This window comes from Dromaius novaehollandiae, chromosome 36 (assembly GCF_036370855.1).
Source record: "Dromaius novaehollandiae isolate bDroNov1 chromosome 36, bDroNov1.hap1, whole genome shotgun sequence".
In the NCBI taxonomy this organism is placed as follows: Eukaryota; Metazoa; Chordata; class Aves; order Casuariiformes; family Dromaiidae; genus Dromaius; species Dromaius novaehollandiae.
This window is the reverse complement of record NC_088135.1, coordinates 374589-394331: the sequence shown is the minus strand read 5'-3', so window position 1 is coordinate 394331 and position 19743 is coordinate 374589. Positions and strand designations below refer to the sequence as shown.

At 65.4% G+C, this 19743-nt stretch overlaps 1 protein-coding gene across 2 annotated transcripts; it reads right to left on the bottom strand.

The window, feature by feature from the left end:
* Positions 1-1279: 1279 nt before the first annotated feature.
* Positions 1280-16687, bottom strand: LOC112981979 (myosin-7). Of its 2 annotated transcripts, XM_064503357.1 has the most exons (40): positions 16625-16686; positions 16175-16382; positions 15306-15449; positions 14749-14905; positions 14551-14578; positions 14172-14283; positions 13465-13557; positions 13305-13368; positions 13042-13140; positions 12833-12936; positions 12603-12741; positions 12402-12520; positions 12146-12295; positions 11428-11598; positions 10994-11303; positions 10836-10903; positions 10599-10686; positions 10394-10511; positions 10189-10312; positions 9595-9731; positions 9387-9513; positions 9067-9195; positions 8748-8990; positions 8344-8520; positions 8100-8245; positions 7920-8010; positions 6973-7362; positions 6727-6853; positions 6504-6622; positions 5385-5581; positions 5099-5282; positions 4722-4887; positions 4520-4644; positions 4137-4445; positions 3835-4038; positions 3421-3546; positions 2984-3259; positions 2261-2356; positions 1465-1599; positions 1280-1364 (listed from the first exon to the last, which is right to left on the bottom strand). In XM_064503357.1, exons 2-40 carry the CDS (start codon positions 16373-16375, stop codon positions 1344-1346), a joined length of 5814 nt encoding a protein of 1937 aa, XP_064359427.1. In that variant the 5' UTR covers positions 16376-16382; positions 16625-16686; the 3' UTR covers positions 1280-1343. The 2 variants fall into 2 exon arrangements, with proteins under 2 accessions (XP_064359427.1, XP_064359426.1); XM_064503356.1 differs by having other exon boundaries at positions 10394-10686; positions 16625-16687.
* Between the last annotated feature and the right edge of the window lie 3056 nt (positions 16688-19743).

Here is a 19743-nt window from a genome sequence, read left to right as displayed (position 1 = left end):
GGGGCAGAGCAGGGGTCCCCGGATGCCTGGGTCCCTCTCGCCTGGGTGTGTGGGGGGAGGGGGCCGGGCCCGGACGCCTGGGCCCCTGGGCAGCGTCCGGCGGCGGCCGTGGGCGCTGACAGCTCCCGCCCCCCGGCCGGGCTATATCGGGGCCGGGGGGGGGCTGTTATCAGCAGCCCCCCGGCGCCGTGGGGCCGGCCATGGGGCGGCGGCGCTGGCAGCCGGCCCCGAACACGGCGGCCACTTTGTCCCCGGCGCCCGGACAAGTGTCCCGCGAGGCGCCACATTCCCGGGGGGGGGGCGGGCGCCGGGCCCAGGAGCGCCCCCCCCCCCCGCGACCCACGGCGAGCCACCGGGACCCACAGGGAGCTGCTGCGACCCACAGGGAGCCCCTGGGACCTATAGGGAGCCTCTAGGACCCATAGGGAGCCCCCAAGACCCACAGGACCTATAGGGAGCTGCTGTGACCCACAGGGAGCCCCTGGGACCTATAGGGAGCCTCTAGGACCCATAGAGAGTCCCTCAGACCCATAGGGAGCCATTGTGACCCATGGGGAGCCTCCAGGACCCATAGGGAGCCCCTGAGACCCATAGAGACGGCCTGTGACCCATAGGGACTCCCCCACCGCTGCAATCCATAGGGAGCCACTGGGACCCACAGGAAGAGCCTAAGACCCATAGAGATACCCCAGGACCTATAGACTCCCCACTGCGACCCATAGGGAGCCGCTGGGACCTATAGGGACACCCTGGGACCCATAAAAACTGCTTGTGACCCATAGGGACGCCCCTGCTGCGACCCATAGGGAACTACTGGGACCCAGAGATAGCCCCTGAGACCCATAGAGATAAGAAACCAGGACCCATAGACTCCCCCCTGCGACCCATAGGGAGCCCCAGGGCCCTATAGGGACCCTACAGAGCCCCCACGCCCCCTCCGTGGGGCAGGGCCTCCACAGCGGAGGAGGGAGGGGGCCGTCCCGGACGCCTGGGCCCTGCGGGGGGGAGCAGATGGACAGAGCCAGCAGGTCCTGGATGGGGGGGGGGGAGACCCCGGCTCTGCCCCACAAGTTGGAGGGCAGCACCCATCTGCGCCAACAGCGTGGGGCCGGGAGCGTCACGCTGTGGGGCAGGGAGTGTCCTGCCGTGGGGCCGCCAGCGTCACGCTATGGGGCCAGGAGCGCATGGGAGGTGCCAAGGGGGAGTGGCGTTGCGCCGTGGGGCCGGCGGCCTCACGCTATGGGGCTGGGCCACCCCAAACACCCCCGAGGAGTCGGTGTGGTGGATGCTGTTTATTACGTGGGGCGGCGCTGTGGGGCCGTGCCATGGGGCCGGCGGGTTCCTCACTCCTCGCTGAGGCCCTTCTGCGGGAGAGAGAGAGAAAGCGAGGTGAGGCGGCGGCGTGGGGCGGCCGTGGGGCGGCCGCGTAGCACGCTATGGGGCAGCCGTGGGGCGGGGGCCCACCTTGGCGCCGACGTCGCGGCTCTTGGCCCGCAGCTTGTTGACCTGGGCCTCGGCCATGTCGGCGCGCTCCGCCGCCTCGTCCAGCTCGTGCTGCACCTTGCGGAACTTGGCCAGGTTGGTGTTGGCCTGCTCCTCCTGCGGGGGGGCCGGGAGGTCCCACCTGACCCACATCCTGCCCCACATCCCTCCTCCCGCCCCGCCATCCGACCTTCATCCATCCCACCATCCATCCACCCATCTCATCATCCATCCGTCTGTCTGCCCTGATTCTCCATCCATCCATCTCTTCATCCTTCCACCCATCCATCCATGGGTCCATCCATCCATCTGACCTTCTTCGTCTATCCACCCATCCCATCATCCATCCCTCCGCCCTTATTCTTTATCCATCCACCTCTTTATCCTTCCACCCACCCATGGGTCCGTCCATCCATCCCCTGCTCCGTCCTCCAACCCATCCGTCCATCCCTCTACTCATCTCTCCACCCAACAACCCCTGCGTCTCTCCGTCCACCCCCCAACCCACCCATCCACCCAACTCGTCCATCCATGTCTTCATCCCTTCATCCGTCCACCCGTCCAACCACCAACCCATCCCTGTGTCCGTCCATCCACCCACCCAACTTGTTCCTCCATCCCTCCATCCACCCTCCAACTCATCCGTCCATCCCTCCATCCACCCACCCGCCCTCCTCGCCCCCCGCACCATCACCCCACCCCCAAAGCGCCCTGTTTCGGGCTCCCGGTGCCCCCCCCGGCCCCCCGCCGGTCCCTCCGGCCCCCGGTGGCGTCTCACCGCCTCCTCCGCCTGCCGCTTGTAGGCCTTGACCTTCAGCTGCAGCTTGTCCACCAGGTCCTGCAGCCGCACCAGGTTCTTGCGGTCCTCCTCCGCCTGCGGGGAGGGCAGAGCGCCGTGACACGGGCGGCGGGTTCTAGAGCCGCCCCGGCCCGCTGCCCTGGGCCCCGTTCTCCACCCGGGGGGGATTTCCCCCGCGACGGGGCGGCTGCCTGACCCTGCCGAGGTGCTAGCGACGGTCTAGGTCACGCAACGACCCTGCGACGTTGGGGCAGCAGGTCATGTTCTAGGCTGCTCATGCGCCCGCGCCAACCGGGTCAGTCTTGTCCTAAGTTGCGCTACGGCAGTGATGCTCCGGGTTACTCATGTGCCTATGGCCACTCAATCGTGTTCTAGGTCACGCTATGGCAGTAAGTGATGTTCTAGGTTGCTCACATCCCTGTGGTCACCGGGTCAATCATATTCTAGGTCCTGCCAGGGCAGTGAGCGATGTTCTAGGTTGCTCATGTGCCCACAGCCACCGAGTCCATCGTGTTCTAGGTTGTGCTACAGCAATAGGTGATGTTCTAGGTTGCTCATATGCCCGCAGCCACCAACTCCATCGTGTTCTAGGTCATGCTATGGCAGTGGGTGATGTTCTAAGCCTTGCATGTCCCTACAGACACCAAGTCAACCGCGTTCTAGGCCGCGCTACAGCTCTGCGGCCGCTGGGCCACGTCTCACCTGGTAGCTGAGCTCCTTGACGCGCCGCTCCGACTTGCGGAGGCCCTTGACGCTCTCGGCGTTGCGCTTCTGCTCGGCCTCCAGCTCGTTCTCCAGCTCCCGCACGCGGGCCTCCAGCTTCTGCAGCTGCTTCTTGCCGCCCTTGAGGGCCAGCTGCTCGGCCTCGTCCAGCCGCAGCTGCAGGTCCTTGATGGTCTGCTCCATGTTCTTCTTCATGCGCTCCAGGTGGGCGCTCGTGTCCTGCTCCTTCTTCAGCTCCTCCGCCATCATGGCCGCCTGCCCCAGGAGAGAGCCGGGTTGGAAGAACCAATGAGAGGGGGCAGCCCAAGCCGCGCGCTGACAGACACCGTAGGTCGCCCCAGCAGCCCTCTGGCAGAGGGCGTTCTAGGTGACTCAATGACCCAGACCCCCTCCATCGGGCCCGGGGCGGGACTCACGTCGGTGATGGCCTTCTTGGCCTTCTCCTCGGCGTTCCGGCACTCCTGGATGGCCTCTTCCACCTCCGTCTGCAGCTGGGAGATGTCGGCCTCCATCTTCTTCTTCTGGTTGATGAGGCTGGTGTTCTGGGGGGAGGAACGCAGAGGTAACCGGGGTCCCTCCGCGCCGGGGACGGGACCACGGCGGAGGGTTCTGGACGCCGAGGGGGGAATTGGGTCCCCTGGGTATCTCGGGGCTTTCCAGGTGGACATGTCCTCTGGGAAGGGCCCAACCCAGGGCCCACACAGCGAGGGCAAAGACCTGGGGAGCCGGGATTGGTGGAGCAGTCCAGGGTCGCGCCCTTCCCCAAGGCGCCGTTCTAGGTGACGCAACGGCCAAGGGGGCGAGTCCCGGGCAGGACGGGACGGGCTCACCTGCGAGTGGAGGAGCTGGACCCGCTCGCTGGCCTCGATCAGCTCCTGCTCGGCCAGCTTCCGGGCCCGCTCCGTCTGCTCCACCACCGCCCGCAGCTCCTCCAGCTCCGACTGCAGCAGGTTGTTCCTCCGCTCCACGATGGCGATGTTCTCCTTCAGGTCCTCGTTGGCCCGGACCGCGTCGTCCAGCTGCAGCTGGGTGTCCTGCGGGACGGGCCCCGATGGACGTTGGTGAGCGAGGAGGCGGGGAACGGACACGGACCCGCCCGAGGTGGAGAACCTCCCCCGAGGCCGGCACGTACCTTGAGGTATCCCTGCAACGTCTTGACTTGCTTCTGGGCCTCGGCGGCCACGCGGTTGGCGTGGCTGAGCTGGATCTCCATCTCGTTGAGGTCGCCCTCCATCTTCTTCTTGAGCCGCAGCGCCTCGTTGCGGCTCCGCGTCTCGGCGTCCAGGGAGGTCTGCAGCGAGTCCACCACCCGCAGGTGGTTCCTCTTGGCCTGCTCCATCTCCTCGTCCTTCTCGGCCAGCTTGCGCTCGTAGTCCGCCTTGACCTGGTTGAACTCCAGCTGCGCCCGCAGGATCTTCCCTTCCTCGTGCTCCAGCGAGGCCTGGAGAGGACAGAGGGGTGTGAGGAGCACGGGGAGCACTCAGGGGACACGGGGGGACGTGGGGGACACGGCACCTCGGCCTCCTCCAGAGCAGCTTGAAGGTCCAGCTTCTCGGCGTCCAGCTGCTTCCGGACCTTCTCCAGCTCATGGATGGTCTTGTGGCTGGCGCCCAGCTGCTCCGTCAGGTCCGAGATCTCCTCTGCGGGGGCGAGAGCCCGTCAGGCCCCGAGGCAGGAGATGGGGGCCGTGGGGAGGCCCACACGCGCCCGTCCTCACCTTGGAGGTTCTTGTTCTCCCGCTTGAAGGTCTCCAGGTGCTCCAGGGACTCCTCGTAGGCGTTCTTGAGCTTGAAGAGCTCGGTGCTGAGGGAGCGGGCCTCCTTCTGCGAGGCCTCCAGCTCCGTCTGCGACTCCTCAAACTTCTGCTTCCACTCCGCCAGGATCTGTGGGGAGACCACGGAGCTCGAGACCGTTCCCCGGGGAGGACCCTCTCCTCCTCCGAGCCCCGGGGTCTCCTGGGGGGATTCACCTCTGCGGAACGCAGCCGTGGGTTTTGGACGGTTCTAGATTCCTCCTGCTCTGCTACCTGCCCTTCCTCTCCGTCCTCTTCCCACCCTGCCACACCTCCCTGCACCCTTCCTCCGGCCCTCCCACCTTGTCGAAGTTCCTCTGCTTCTTGTCCAGCGCGGCGGCCGCCGCGTTCGAGCGCTCCAGGTCCACCATCAGGTCCTCGATCTCGTTCTGCAGCCGGTGCTTGGTCTTCTCCAGCGAGGAGCACTTGGCATTCACCGCCTCCACCGCCTCCTCGGCCTCCTGCAGCCGCTGCGCCAGCTTCTTCCTGCCCGGGGAGGGAGGAGCCCACGTGAGAACCTGCCCCTCACTGGGACCTCTCCCTGCCCTCTGAGCGCGGTTGATGGTGGTGAGGAGGGCGGCGACTCACTTGGCCTCCTCCAGCTCCTCGGTGCGCTGGATGGCGTCCGTCTCGTACTTGGTCCTCCACTGGGCCACCTCGGAGTTGGCCTTGGACAGGGCGCGCTGCAGCTCGGCCTTGGCCTCCGTCTCCTCCTCGTACTGCTCCCGCAGCAGGTCGCAGTCGTGCCGGGCCGACTGCAGGGCGTGCGCCAGCGCGTTCTTGGCCTGGGGGGCGAGGAGAAGGCCGGGCCGTGGGGCCCGCGTCACCCTGACCCATCTCGGTAAGCGGTGGTGGCGGTCCCCCCAACCCAACCCAGCCACCATGAGGTCAACGCAACCTCTTCTAGACCAACCAACCCAACCTCCTCTAGACTATCCAACCCAACTGCCACCAGATGAACCCAACCCAACCTCCTTCAGACCAGCCCAACCCAACCTCCTTCAGACCAGCCCAACCCAACCTCCTTCAGACCAACCCAACCCAACCTCCTCTAGACCAGCCCAACCCAACCTCCTTCAGACCAGCCCAACCCAACCTCCTCTAGACCAGCCCAACCCAACCTCCTCTAGACCAGCCCAACCCAACCTCCTTCAGACCAGCCCAACCCAACCTCCTTCAGACCAGCCCAACCCAACCTCCTCTAGACCAGCCCAACCCAACCTCCTCTAGACCAGCCCAACCCAACCTCCTTCAGACCAGCCCAACCCAACCTCCTTCAGACCAGCCCAACCCAACCTCCTTCAGACCAGCCCAACCCAACCTCCTTCAGACCAGCCCAACCCAACCTCCTTCAGACCAGCCCAACCCAACCTCCTCTAGACCAGCCCAACCCAACCTCCTCTAGACCAGCCCAACCCAACCTCCTCTAGACCAGCCCAACCCAACCTCCTTCAGACCAGCCCAACCCAACCTCCTTCAGACCAGCCCAACCCAACCTCCTTCAGACCAGCCCAACCCAACCTCCTCTAGACCAACCCAACCCAACCTCCTTCAGACCAACCCAACCCAACCTCCTCTAGACCAGCCCAACCCAACCTCCTTCAGACCAGCCCAACCCACCCAATCTTGGCCCGTTGTGAGATCCAGGTTCACGTGGTGCCCCTCACCCCCAGCTTTGAGCCCCCCTGACCTCCTCCCACCCCGTACCTTGGCCTCTTCCTCCAGCTGCCTCTTGAGGTCCTCCAGCTGCTGGGTGTAGGTGAGCTTCCCTCGCGTCAGCTGGTTGACGAAGGCTTCCTTCTCCTCCAGCTGCCGGGAGAGCTCGCCTGCCAAGGGAACGGGGACGGTCACCCACCGGAGACACCCCCAGGCCCGACCCACGGCGCGCGGTGGGGGAAAGGGGCCCCCTGGGACAGAGCCGAGCGCTCACCGTTCTCGGTCTGGAGCTTGGCCCGCTGGGTCGTGAGGTCGTTGACCATCCGCTGAGCCTCCTCGGACTTGGTCCTGTGCTCGTTCATCTGGTCTTCCATGGTGCGGCACATCTTCTCGAGGTTGGCCTGGCGGCAGCAAGGGAGGAAGAGGAGGAGTGAAGGGAAAGGCAGGACGCCGCACGGAGACGGAGCAAAAGGACCGTCGCCGTTAGCCCCGCCCCGGTCCTCGCAGGACCCGCCCCCACCTTGGCCTTGACGACCTGCTCCATGTTGGAGCTGACGTCGTCCAGCTCCAGCTTGAGCTCGCTCTTCTCCTTCTCCAGCTTCTGCTTGACGCGCTGCAGGTTGTCGAGCTGCTCGCCCAGCTCGGCCACGCTGTCGGCGTGCTTCTTGCGCAGCGCGGCGGCCGTGGCCTCGTGCTGCAGCGTGGCCTCCTCCAGGTCGCGCCGCATCTTCTGGAACTCGGCCTCCCGCTTCTTGTTGAGCTCGATCTGCACCGAGGTGGCGCCGCCCGCCTCCTCCAGCCGCTCGCTGATCTCCTCCAGCTCCCGCGACAGCTCCGAGCGCAGCTTCTCCACCTTGGCCCGCCCCGTGCGCTCCGCCTCCAGCTCCTCCTCCAGCTCCTCGATCCGCGCCTGCCGCCCGGGGCGGAGACACCAGCGTCAGGCTTGACTCAGCCCAATGCAACCAACTGGAGATTCCTCAACCCAACCCAACCCGCCAGAGACCTTCGGCTCGGCTTTGCCGGTCTTGGGACTGCTCATCTCTCCTCAGCTCGGTCAACCCTGGAGCTCTCCAGATCTAACGACTCAACCCAACTTTCTCTGAGGCTCCTTGACCTCCCTCAGCCCCGTCAAACCATCTCGAGACCCTTCAAAGCGACTCCACCAGGCCTGAAGACGAAGTTCAACCAGCCCTAAAAGTCTCCGGATCAACTAATGAAGAACCTTTTCTGGTGAGTCACCTCCATCCAACCCAGCTCTGCCACCTGCCAGATCAGCTGACCTGATGGGATCCAATCCCACCAGCCCTGCGTGCTCCCCACCAACCAGCCCGACCCAATCAGCTTGCTCCGAGTCCAACCCAACCGCCGCAGGTCTTCGGCTCATCCCAACTGCCCTCAAGGTCTCTGGAGGAACCAGCGCGGAGACCAGACAACCCAAGAGAAGAACGTTCTCCTCCCTGGCCCCACCTGAAGCTCTTTGAGCTTCTTCTGGAGCTGGGCGGCGATCGCCTGCTCGTCCTCGATCCTGGCGTTGAGGGCGCTGAGCTCAAAGTCTTTCCTGGGGGGGAAGAAACGGCGGCCCTTGAGGCTCGCGGGCTTATGGGGCGAGGGAAGGGGGGGCAGATGCCGGGGGTCCCGGCTCCCTACTTCTTCAGCCTCTCGTCCAGCTGCTGCTTGTCGTTCTCCAGGTCCATGATGCTCTCCTGCGCCAGCTTCAAGTCGCCCTCCAGCTTCCGCTTGGCCCGTTCCAGGTCCATCCGGATCTTCTTCTCCTGCTCCAGCGAGCTCTCCAGCTGCCAGAGGGGCAGAGAGGCCCCGTCAGCCCCCCAAGAAGCCCCCGGCAGGAACCGGCTTCCCCAGTCCACCAGGGAAGGGAGAGACGGGGACTCACGTCGTCCACTTGCTGCTCCAGCTTCACTTTGGCCTTGGTCAAGGTGTTGACCTTGTCCTCTTCCGCCTGCAGGTCATCCAGCGCCTGCTGGTGAGCCTCCTGCAGCGCCTTCTTCTCCTTCGTCAGCTTGGCGATGATCTCGTCCAGCCCGGCCATCTCCTCCGTGAGGTTCTTGACCTGCGTGGGGAGAAACATCCAGGGCCTGAGGCCACCAGCTTCGCGCCAAAGGCAGGGCAAAGATGGAGGCTGTTCTTCTCCTTCGATCCCTTCGATGCAGGAGAAGCCGAGCAGCCTTAGGTCAACCCAACCCAATCCAGCCCGCCTTGGGTCTTCTCAGCCTCATCACGTCACGCTGAGTGGATGCAAGTCCCCTCGGCTCGGGGTTGAGGTCTCTCCACTCTCACCTTGTTCTCCGTGGCGTGTTTCTCCTTCTCCACCTTGGCCAAGGACAACTCCAGGTCGTCGATGTCCTTCTTGAGCTCCGAGCACTCGTCCTCCAGCTTCCTCTTCTTGGCCGTCAGCTCGGCGTTCATCTCCTCCTCGTCCTCCAGCCGCTCCGTGAGCTCCTTCACCTTGGCCTCCAGCTGGATCTTGTTCTTGATCAGCTGGTCGCAGCGCTCCTCGGCGTCGGCGAGGTTGTCTTGCTCCTGGCAAGGGCGAGGCGGGCGTCAGGGCGAGGGGGGGAGCGTGGGGGGCGGCGTGGGGGGCGGCAGCGGCACTCACAGCCTGGACTTGCAGCTGCAGGTCGTTCTTCTCCTGCAGCATGGAGACCATCTTCTCCTCCAGCTCCTTCCGCCGCGTCTCCGACTTCTCCAGCGCTTCCTTCAGCCGCCCAAACTCCTCCTTCATGGTCTGCGCCGGGCAAGGAGAGGCGGTAAGTCCACGCGGGCACCCGTCTGCCCGGCCCAGACCCCCCTCCCTGACGTCATCTCTCCATCGTCTTCTGCACTCGTCTATTCCTCCGTCGGCCACTTACTCATCCCTTCTCCCAGCCCGGTGTCCATCCCTCTACCTACTGCCCCGTATCCCCCCTTTCGCCCCACCTGCATCTCCTTCTCCGTCTCGGCGCTCTTCAGCAGGGGCTTGATCTTGAAGTAGAGCTTCATCCAGGGCCAGTTCTTCACCCCCATGAAGGCCCGGACGTTCCACTGGATCACCAGCAGCGCGTCCCTGGGCGGGGGACAACCAAAGATGGCCGACGCCCCCCAGGGAGGACCCCCCTCCCGCCCCCAGCCTCCCCCCGCTACCCACCGGCGCTCCAGGATCTTCTTGAACTCCTGCCGGGAGAGGAAGCCGCGGGCCTGGGCCTGGAGGCGGGTCATGATGCGGGCCAGGCGCTCGTCCCGCATCTCCTCCAGCAGCCCCAGCAGCCCCGCCTTGAAGAAGACCTGGCGGAGGGAGAAGGGTCAGCGCCGTGGGGCGCGCGGACGGACAGCTTGGGGGGTGGAGGAGCGGATGGAGGGGCAGACGGAGGGAGGAACGGGGTGGTGGATGGACGGAGGAACATGGAGATGGAGGGATCTACAGGTGGCCAACGGAATGGAGGGATGGCTTGGTGGAGGGATGGAAGTGGGGGTTGATGGGTAGAGTCATGATGGGCAACTTGGGGGGTGGAGGAGTGAATAGAGAGACGGATGGAGGAACGGGGTGGTGGAGGAATGCAGGAACGTGGAGATGGACGGATGTGTAGACAGACCCATAGATAGGACTACGGGGCCAGGAGACCACGCGCCCAGGTCCCACCTGCTTGGCCTGGAGCAGCTCCTCCCCGTTCCCCACCTTCCCGTCCCACAGATTGGCCCTTCCTGGCCCCTCCCACCGCCCCCCACGGCCCCGCCCCCTCACCTTGGTGTGCCCGAACTTGTACTGGTTGTGGTCGATGTCGAGGGACCCCAGGAGCTTCTCGGCGCCCTTGCGGCTGTCGATGAACTGCCCCTCGGGGATGGCGGCGGGGTTGAGGATGCGGTAGCTGCGGGGGGCAAACGGGGGGCGCCCCGAGGTGAGCCCCGCCCCGGCGGCGCCTCCCCCCGCCCCCCCGGCCCCGCCCTACCGCTGGCGGAAGTCCCCGTAGAGGATGCGGTTGGGGAAGCCCTTGCGGCAGATGCGGATGCCCTCCAGCACCCCGTTGCAGCGCAGCTGGTGCATCACCAGGGGGTTGTCCATCACGCCTGCTCGGGGGGCGGACGGGGGGTCAGCGGGGCCGGCCCCACGGCTCAGCCCCGCCCCGCCCCGCCCCACCCCGGGGGTCGGCTCACCCGGAGACTTGGTCTCGTTGGGGATGATGCAGCGGACGAAGTGGGGGTGGGTGGAGCGCAGGTTCGTCATCAGCTTGTTGAGGTTCTCCTGGGGAGGGGACGTCGCACGGCGTCACGGAGCGCGAGGGGACATCGGGGCCGCCCCACGGGCCCCACAACCTGCCCCCCATCGGGTTCCCACCCACCCCGGGGTGCAGCCCATGGGGGTCTTCTGCCCCAGCGCCCCCAAAGCCTCACCCGGTGCAGGGCCGAGACCGTCTGGAAGGAGGAGCCTTTCTTCTTGGAGCCTTTCCCCTTCTCCACGGCTGGAGAGAAAAAGAGGGAAGGTCAAAGAGGGTGGGCGGAGACGCCCGGACGCCTGGGCCCCCCGCCCCGCTCTGGCGCCGCCCCCTTACGCGCGTCGGCCCCGGCGTAGTTGGCGAAGAGGTTGGCCAGGAGCTTGAGGGCCGACTTCTGGTAGAGGCCCACCACCGTCTCGTTGAGGGGGTCCTTGTTCTTCTGCAGCCACCCGATGATGTTGTAGTCCACCGTGCCGGCGTAGTGGATGAGCGAGAAGTGGGCCTCGGGCTTGCCCTTGATGTTGCGCGGCTTCCCGAAGTTGGCCGACTTGCCCAGGTGGTTGTCGAAGAGCTTCGCCTTGAAGGTCATGTCGGTGGCCTTGGGGAACATGCACTCCTCCTCCAGGATGGACATGATCCCCATGGGCTGGGCAACGGAGAAGATCGTTGGCCACGCAGGAGACCCAGCATCACCCAACCGGCCGCCTTTGGGGTCTCCGGCGGGTCCCGGCTGGAAGCGCCTTCTCCAGGAGGCCCCGGGGACGCGGTACCTTCTCGATGAGGTCGATGCAGGCCTGGAGGTCCATGCCGAAGTCGATGAACTCCCACTCGATGCCCTCCTTCTTGTACTCCTCCTGCTCCAGCACGAACATGTGGTGGTTGAAGAACTGCTGCAGCTTCTCGTTGGTGAAGTTGATGCAGAGCTGCTCAAAGCTGTTGAACTGGTGGAGAAGGACGGTCAACGTCACACTCAACGGGGTCAATTGGACACCCAACGGAATCCAACTAACACCCAACGGGATCAACAGGGTCAACTGGACACCCAACGGGGCCAACTAACGTCCAATGGGATCAATAGGGTCAACCTGACACCCAACGGGGCCAACTAACGTCCAATGGGATCAACGGGGTCAACTCAGCACCCAATGGAGTCCAACTAACGTCCAATGGGATCAACGGGGTCAACTGGACACCCAACGGGGCCAGTTATCGCCCAATGGGATCAACGGGGTCAACCAGACAGCCAACGGAATCCAACTAACACCCAGTGGGGTCAACTGGATACCCCACAGGGCCAACTGACGCCCAATGGGGCCAACGGGGTCAACTGGACGCCCAATGGGGCCAACTCAGCGCCCAACAGGGTCAACGAGGTGGACTCAAGACCAAGGATGGACAACTCAACGCCCAACAAGGGGCGTCCACTCGAGGGTCTCAGCTCCAGCCCCTGGGCTTCGTCCCGCCCCACGGGTCCCTCCAAGCCCTCACGTCAAAGATCTCGAAGCCGGCGATGTCCAGCACGCCGATGAAGTACTGCCGCGGCTGCTTGGTCTCCAGGGAGTTGTTGATCCTCAGCACCATCCAGTTGAACATCTTCTCGTAGACGGCCTTAGCCAGGGCCCCCACGGCGTAGATCACCTGGGGACGGGACGTCCCGGCGGTGACGTGGGGCGCCCTCCTCATCCCGGGACGGCGTGGGGCCGCCCCGAAAAGAGGGGGCGGGGACGGCGGGCGCTGGCCTCACCTGCTCGACGTTCTGCCCCTTGGTGACGTACTCGTTGCCCACCTTGACGCGGGGGTGGCAGAGCCCCTTGAGGAGGTCGGCCGAGTTCAGCCCCATCAGGTAGGCCGACTTGTCCGCTTCTGGGGGCCCGAGGAAGAGGAGGTGACGCCACAGGGGTCCAGGCGCTGGTCCTGCTGCCCCCCGACCCCGCCCGGGCCCCACCTTCGGTGCCGTCGGGCTCCGCCTGCTCCTCCCGCTGCTTCTGCTTGAACTTCATGTTGCCGAAGTGCATGATGGCGCCCGTCAGCTTGTAGATGGAGCTCTTCTCCTCCGGGGTGAAGCCCAGCACGTCGAAAGCGTTCTGGAGCGGACGGTGGGGGGGGAAGCAGTGGGTCGCAGCCCCCCCGGCCCACCCCCAGCCCCCCAGCCGCCGCCCGCGGGGCCCCGCTCACGTCGGTGGCCAGCAGCTCCTCGGCGTCGTCAATGGAGGGCACCGTGGTCTCCCCTTGGGAGATGAAGGCGTAGTCGTAGGGGTTGTTGGTCACCAGCATCATGTCTGCGAGGGAGGAAGGCGATTGGGGGAGGCCGCTCCGTGGGGGGCGGGACATGGGGGGCGGGACCCGGCCCCCCGGCAGGGCAGGAGGGAAGGTGGGAGGCTCACCGAGCAGCTCCGGCTTCTTGTTGGAGAGGATCTGGTAGTAGATGTGGTAGTTCCTCTCGGCCTTGAGCTGGAAGATGACGCGGGACTTCTCCAGGAGGTCTGGGGGATGGAGGGATGGAGGAACGAGTGGATGCAGGGATGGACACAAAGACGAGTGGATGGATGAGTAGGTGGACACGTGTGGATGGAGAAAGGCGAGATAGATGGATGAGTAAATGGAGGAACAGTGGGATGACGAGATGGAGGGCTGGAGCCCCACTCACAGGTCTCGATGTCGGCCGACGCCAGCTTCCCGGTGGCCCCGAAGTGGATCCGGATGAACTTCCCCTGCGAGGGCGGCAGCGTGAGGTGGGGCAGCCCCCGCCACTCCCCGCCCCACACCCCCCACCGCCCCACGGCGCCCCCCGCCTTCCCAGCACTCACGAATCGGGACGAGTTGTCGTTGCGGACGGTCTTGGCGTTGCCGAAGGCCTCCAAGGCGGGGTTGGCCTGGATGATTTGATCCTCCAGGGTGCCCTGGGGGGGAAGGGAGGAAGAGACGGGTGGGTGGAAGGATGGATGAAGAGAGAGATGGGTTGATGAATGGATGAACAGGTTGGTTGACGCTGATGGACAGATGGGTTCGTTGACGGAGAAATGAGTTGGTTGAGGGATGAATGAAAAGATGGGGTGGTGGATGGATGGATGGGTTGGTTGATGGACAAATGGAGAGATGGGGTGGTGGATGGACAGATGGATAGACAGACACGGTAGATACACAGATGGAGAAATGGGTTGGTGGATGGAAAAATTGAGAGATTGATTGATGGACAGATGGCTCAGTCGACGGATGTATAGACAGATGGGTTGGTGGATAGACAGATGGACAAATGGATTGGTAGACAAATAAATGGAAAAATGGGTTAGCAGATGGATAAATGGGTTGGTTGATGGACGGATAAACAAACAAGTTGATAAATGGATGAAGAGACGAGTTGGTAGATGGACAAGTGGGTTGGTGGATAGACAAAGAGATAAGTTGGTTGACAGACAGATGAACGGGCTGGTGGATGGACAGACGGGTTGGTGGATGGACAGGGGGGCCGGCGGAGGGACAGCGACAGCGAGGCGGGCGCGGGGCGGCCCCTCACCTTGCCCGGGGTCGCCGTCTCCTTCTTGCCGCGGTCGCCGATGGCGGCGATGACGGCGAAGTACTGGATGACCCGCTTGGTGTTCACCGTCTTCCCCGCCCCGGATTCTCCGCTGCGGGGAGCCAATGAGAGCGGGCTATGCCACGGGGGGTGGAGCTATGGGGCAGGGGGTCTCACCAGGAAGGGGGCGTGACCAAAGTGGGAGGGTCTTATAGTGGGTGGGGCCAACGTCCTCCATGGACAAGGTCAGGCTTTATGAGGGCATCAGCCATGCTAGTGGGTGGAGCTACAGCAGGCACAGCTGCTGGGCAAAGGGAAGGGGCTACCGGAGGGGTGGGCGGGGCTAAGTGCCCAGTGGGAGGGGCCTGGTGTCACTCACGTGATGAGGATGGACTGGTTCTCCCGATCTGTGGGGCGAGAAGCAGAGCGTGAGGTGGCAAGGGACCCACGCAGCCCGCCTCGTCCCTGCCCCACATCTCCCGCCCCCCGGCCCAGCTCCACCCCCCTGAAAAGAGACAGGGGGGCCTCTGGGAAATGCGGGAGCGGGGGAGGAGCAGGGCTATGGGGCAGGCCCTACCGGTGAGCATGTTCTGGTAGGCGTTGTCGGAGATGGAGAAGATGTGGGGCGGGGCCTCGCTGCGCTTCTTGCCCCGGTAGGCGGCCACCACCTCGGCGTTGTAGACGGGCAGCCACTTGTAGGGGTTGACCGTCACGCAGAAGAGCCCTGAGTAGGTCTGCGGGGGGGCGGGGGGGTCAGAGCGGGAGCGCGTGGTCCCCCCCCGAGGAGGGCACGCCCCGTTCTAGGTGCCCCAAGGGCCAACGAGGAAGGGTCGCCCAGTTCTAGGTGCCCCAAGGCCTCTGGGGAAAGGTCACCTGGTCCTAGGTGACCCAAGAGGTGTGGGGAAGGGTTCTAGCTATCCCAAGGACTCTGCGGAAGGAACATCAGGTTCTAGGTGCCCCAAGATCTCCAGAAGAAAGACATCTACTTCCAGGTATCCCAAGGACTCCAGGGGAAGGACATTCACCTCTAGGCACCTCAGGGACTCCAGGGAAGGGACACGTGGTTCTAGGCACCCCAAGGGCTCTAGGGAAGGGACAGCCGGTTCTAGGCGCCCCAAGGCCTCCAGGACTCACGTAGATCATCCAGGAGGAGTACCGGTCCTTGAGATTGTAGAGGACGGCGGGCTCGTGCAGGAAGGTGAGCATGGCCATGTCCTCGATCTTGTCGAACTTGGGCGGGTTCTGCTGCATGATCTGGTCCTCCCTGACCGTCACCGTCTGCTCGAGGAAGGGAGGAAGGGTGTGGGGCGGTGGGGGTGAGGAAGGGCTCTAGACATGGCCCCCCCCAGGGCTGGGGTGAGGAAGGGGGGCGTCCTTGGGCTGTGGGGAAGGGACGAGCGGACTGAGGTGTCCCTGGGGTGCTGGAGCAGCTGAATTGGGGTCTAGGTGTCTCTGGGAAACTGAGAACGATCAGTTAGGATGCAAGTGTCTCTTAGGTGCTGGGGAATCTGAACCAGGCTCTAGATATCTCTAGCGTGCTGGGGGGAACCAAACTGGGGTTCTAGGTGTCCTTTCAACACTGGGGGGGACAGAACTGGGTTCTAGGCGTCCCTTGAGCACTTGGGGGAGACAGAATTAGGTTTAGGCATCCTTTGGGTACTGGGCGGGGACAGAACCGGGCTCTAACTGTCCCTTGAGCACTGCAGGGGAACAAAACCAGGTTCTAGACATCACTTGGGCACTGAGGGAGAACAAAACCAGGTTCTAGGTGTCCCTTAAACACTGGAAAGGGACAGAACCAGGTTCTGGGTGTCCCTTGGGCACTGGAAAGGGGACAGAACCAGGTTCCAGCTGCCCCTTGAGCACTGGAAGGGGGCAGAACCGAGTTCTATGCGTCCCTTGAGCACCAGAAGGGAACAGGACCAGGTTCCAGCTGTCCCTCGAGCACTGGAGGGGGACAGAACCGGGTTCTAGGCGTCCCGCGGGCGCGGGGGCCCCCCCACCTTGCCGCGCTCGGTCTCGGCGGTGATCTTGGCGCCGTCGCGGGAGACGATGGTGGCCTTGACGAACTCCTCCTTGTCGTCGGGCACGAAGATGTCCTTCTTGAGGTCGAAGGGCCGCGTCTGCGCCGCCACCCGCTCCTTCTCCGACTTGCGCAGGTACGGCGCGGCCTCGCCGAACTCGGCCATCTCCGCGTCGGGCATGGCGGCGCTGGGGGGCGCACGGGGGCTGAGCGCCCCCCCGGACCCCCGCCCAGTCTGCCCAGTTCCCCCAGCGCCGCGTCTCCCAGCTTCCCCAGTTCCCCCAGCCCGGTTCTTTACGTTCCCCCAGCTGTGTTCCCCCACCCCAGAGCCTCCCAGTGCCCCTTGGTTCCTCCCAGCGCCCCCCAACTCCTCCTACTGCCCCCCAGGTCCTCCCAGCAGCACCCAGTTCCCCCCAGTGCCCTGCCTCACCTCTAGCTGCTAGCTCGTGGGACAGTGCTGACGACGGGTCTCTGCTCCTGGGCTGGGGGGCGAGATGTAAGTCTGTGCCCCCGCCAATGCTCCCCAGTTTGCCCCAGTGCCCCCCCCAGTACCTCCTCCACCACCCCCCAATTTTCCCCTAGACACCCCGCAGCTCTTTTGCCAGTTCCCCTTCCCAGTTTCCCCCCAGACCCTTGGTCCCCCCCGATGCCCCCACTGATTCTGTCTCCCTTAGACCCTCCCAGTCTCCCCAGTCCCTCCCAGTTCTCCTCGACCGCCTTCCAGTCCCCCAGAGACCCTCCCAGTCCCTGCTCAGACCCTCCCAGTCCCCCTGTAGACCCTCCCAGTCCCTGCACGAACTCTCCCAGTCTGTCCCAGTTCCCCCAGAGACCCTCCCAGTCTTCCCCGGTCCCTCCCAGTTCCCCTGTAGATCCTCCCAGTACCTCCCAGTTCCCCCGTAGACCCTCCCAGTTTCCTCCCAGCGCCCCACAGACCTTCCCAGTCCCTCCCAGTCCCCCCCAGTGCCTGGTGCCCACCTGCGGCGCGGGTCTGCGGCACAGCCCCGGGGCCCCGTTTTATCCCCGACCCCCCCCCCCCCGGCACGGCCCGGCCCTGCGTCACCGGCGGCCCCTCGCACGGGGACGGCCCCTCGCACGGGGACCGGGGGGCGGGGGGGGGGGACACGGCCCCTCGCACAGGAATGGGGGAGGGGGGGACACGGGCCCTCGCAGGAGGACGGGGGGGGGAGGCCCAAGAATATACAGCGCCCCACAGAGCCCCTATGGCCCCACAGCATTCCCTATAGCCCCATAAGCTCTCTATGCCTCCCCCTGCCCCACAGAGCCCCCCATACTCCTATAGAGCCCCTACAGCCCCATACGCTTCCCTGTGGCCCCATAACACCCCCCAGCCCCATAGAATCTGCTACAAACTCATGTGACCCCCATGTCCCCCAAAGCTCCCCATAGCCCCATAGAACCCCCCCATGGTGCCACCGAGCCCCCCATAGCCCCACAGGGCTCCCCACAGCCCCATAGGGCCCCCATATTCCTATAGAGCCCCCACAGCCCCAGAGTTCCCTGTAGTCCCAAGGACCCCCATGCCCCCAGCGGCTCCCCACAGCCCCATAGGGCCCCCCCCATGGCACCACTGAGCCCCCCACAGCCCCATAGGACCCCCTACAGCCCCATAGGACCCCCATGCCCCCAACAGCTCCCCATAGCCCCATAGGGCCCCCCCACAGCGCCATTGAGCCCCCCGTAAGGCTCCCCCCAGCCCCATAGCATCCCCAGACCCCCCCACCCCCCATGGCTCCCCCCAGCCCCATAGGACCCCCTACGGCTCCATGGGACCCCCATGCCCCCAACAGCTCCCCATAGGGCCCCCCCACAGCACCACTGAGCCCCCCGTAAGGTTCCCCCCAGCCCCATAGCATCCCCAGACCCCCCCACCCCCCATGGCTCCCCCCAGCCCCATAGGACCCCCTATGGCTTCATGGGACCCCCATGCCCCCAACAGCTCCCCATAGGGCTCCCCCCAGCCCCATAGGACCCCCATGCCCCCCCCCAGCCCCATAGGGCCTCCCCGCAGCCCCCTCACCCCCACAACCCCCCTGGCCCCACAGGAGCTCCCCGCCCTCCCCCAGCCCCACAGAGCCGCTCCCCCCCCCGCCCCCCGGGACCAGGGATGTCGGTTATTACGGGAGGGATGAGGCAAGACAAAAGGAGCGTGGAAACAGCGCCCGGACGCCTGGGCCCTCGGGGGGGGGGGGGAGGGGGATGCCTGGGGAGCCCAGACAGACAAAGGACAGGTGGTGGCGGGGGGGGGGGGACAAAGCAGGGACAGGTGGGTCCCCTAATCCCGGGCGCGTGGCCACGACGGATGGGGGGGGGGGGCAGCGTTAACCCCTGCCCTGCCCGGCCCCGCGGGGGGCCCAGGCGTCCGGGGCAGGGGGCTCTGCTCTACCCCCCCCCCAACTCTGGGGACCCAAGCATCAGGGCACCCCAATGCAGGGGGCCCAGGCATCCGGGCCCCCCCACCGCAGCTCGCAATGCTAATGCTGCCCATCCACCCCTCCCACGCAGCGGGCCCAGGCGTCCGGGACCATTGCCCCCCCCCATTTCTTTCTCTCCTTCCCTTTGTTCCTCTCCTCCCCCGGGGGGACGTTGGAGGGTATTTTTGGGACGACCCCCCCCCCGCCGACACCCGATCGGCTCGTGACGCCGGTGGGGCCGGGGGTCACCTTCCCCCTGCCCCGGCCTTATATGGGCCCGGCCTGCGCCCCACAACCCGCCTAAGAATAGCCGGAGCCGCCCCGGGGCCCAGGCGTCCGGGCCCCCCCCGCCCCCCCCACGAAGAGGCCCAGGCGTCCGGGCGCGCCCCGCGAGGGCCCAGGTGTCCGGGCGGCCTTGCGCCGCTGTCCTCAGGGGACCCAGGCGTCCGGGCGGCGTTCCCGGGGCGGACAATGGCCAGGTTGAGGGGATCCCTGCAAGGGGGGGGGGTTTCCTATTGTCCCCCCCCCCCCTTGGCCATTGTCTGCCAAGGCGGGGAACGCCGCCCGGACGCCTGGGCCCCCCCGGGGGTTCCCCCGGTGTCACCTGGCCATTGTTCTGCCCGGGCCTGGCGCGGCCCCAAGCACCTGCCTATTGTCTGCTGCCCGGACGCCGGGGCCCCCCGGAGTGGGGGGGGGGGGGCACCCAGACACCTGCCTTGCCCTGTTTCGCCTCCTTCTAGCCCAATTCCTTGGCATTTTGGGACAACTTGTCACCCCCATTTCCACCCCACTGGTTTCCCCCCATTTTGGGGGAAGAAGCCCTAAATTCAGACCTTTACCTTTTCTTTTTAAGCCAACTCTGGCAATTTCAGGACCCAGCCTGGCCCAGAGAGTGGACAGGGCTCGAAAACAGGGCAAAGCGGCAGGTTTTGGGGGCCAAAATCGGGGCTGTTTCCCCCCCAAGTACACCGGTGTGTCCCCAAAACACCAAAAAAGGCAAATAAAGGGGTGTTAAGGGCACTGAGGGTTTTGGGGAGGTCAGACGAACCCTCGGACGCCGCAGGAGTGCTCGGGCGGGGGGGGGGGGGCAGGTGCTCGGGGTATTAATAGCGCCCAG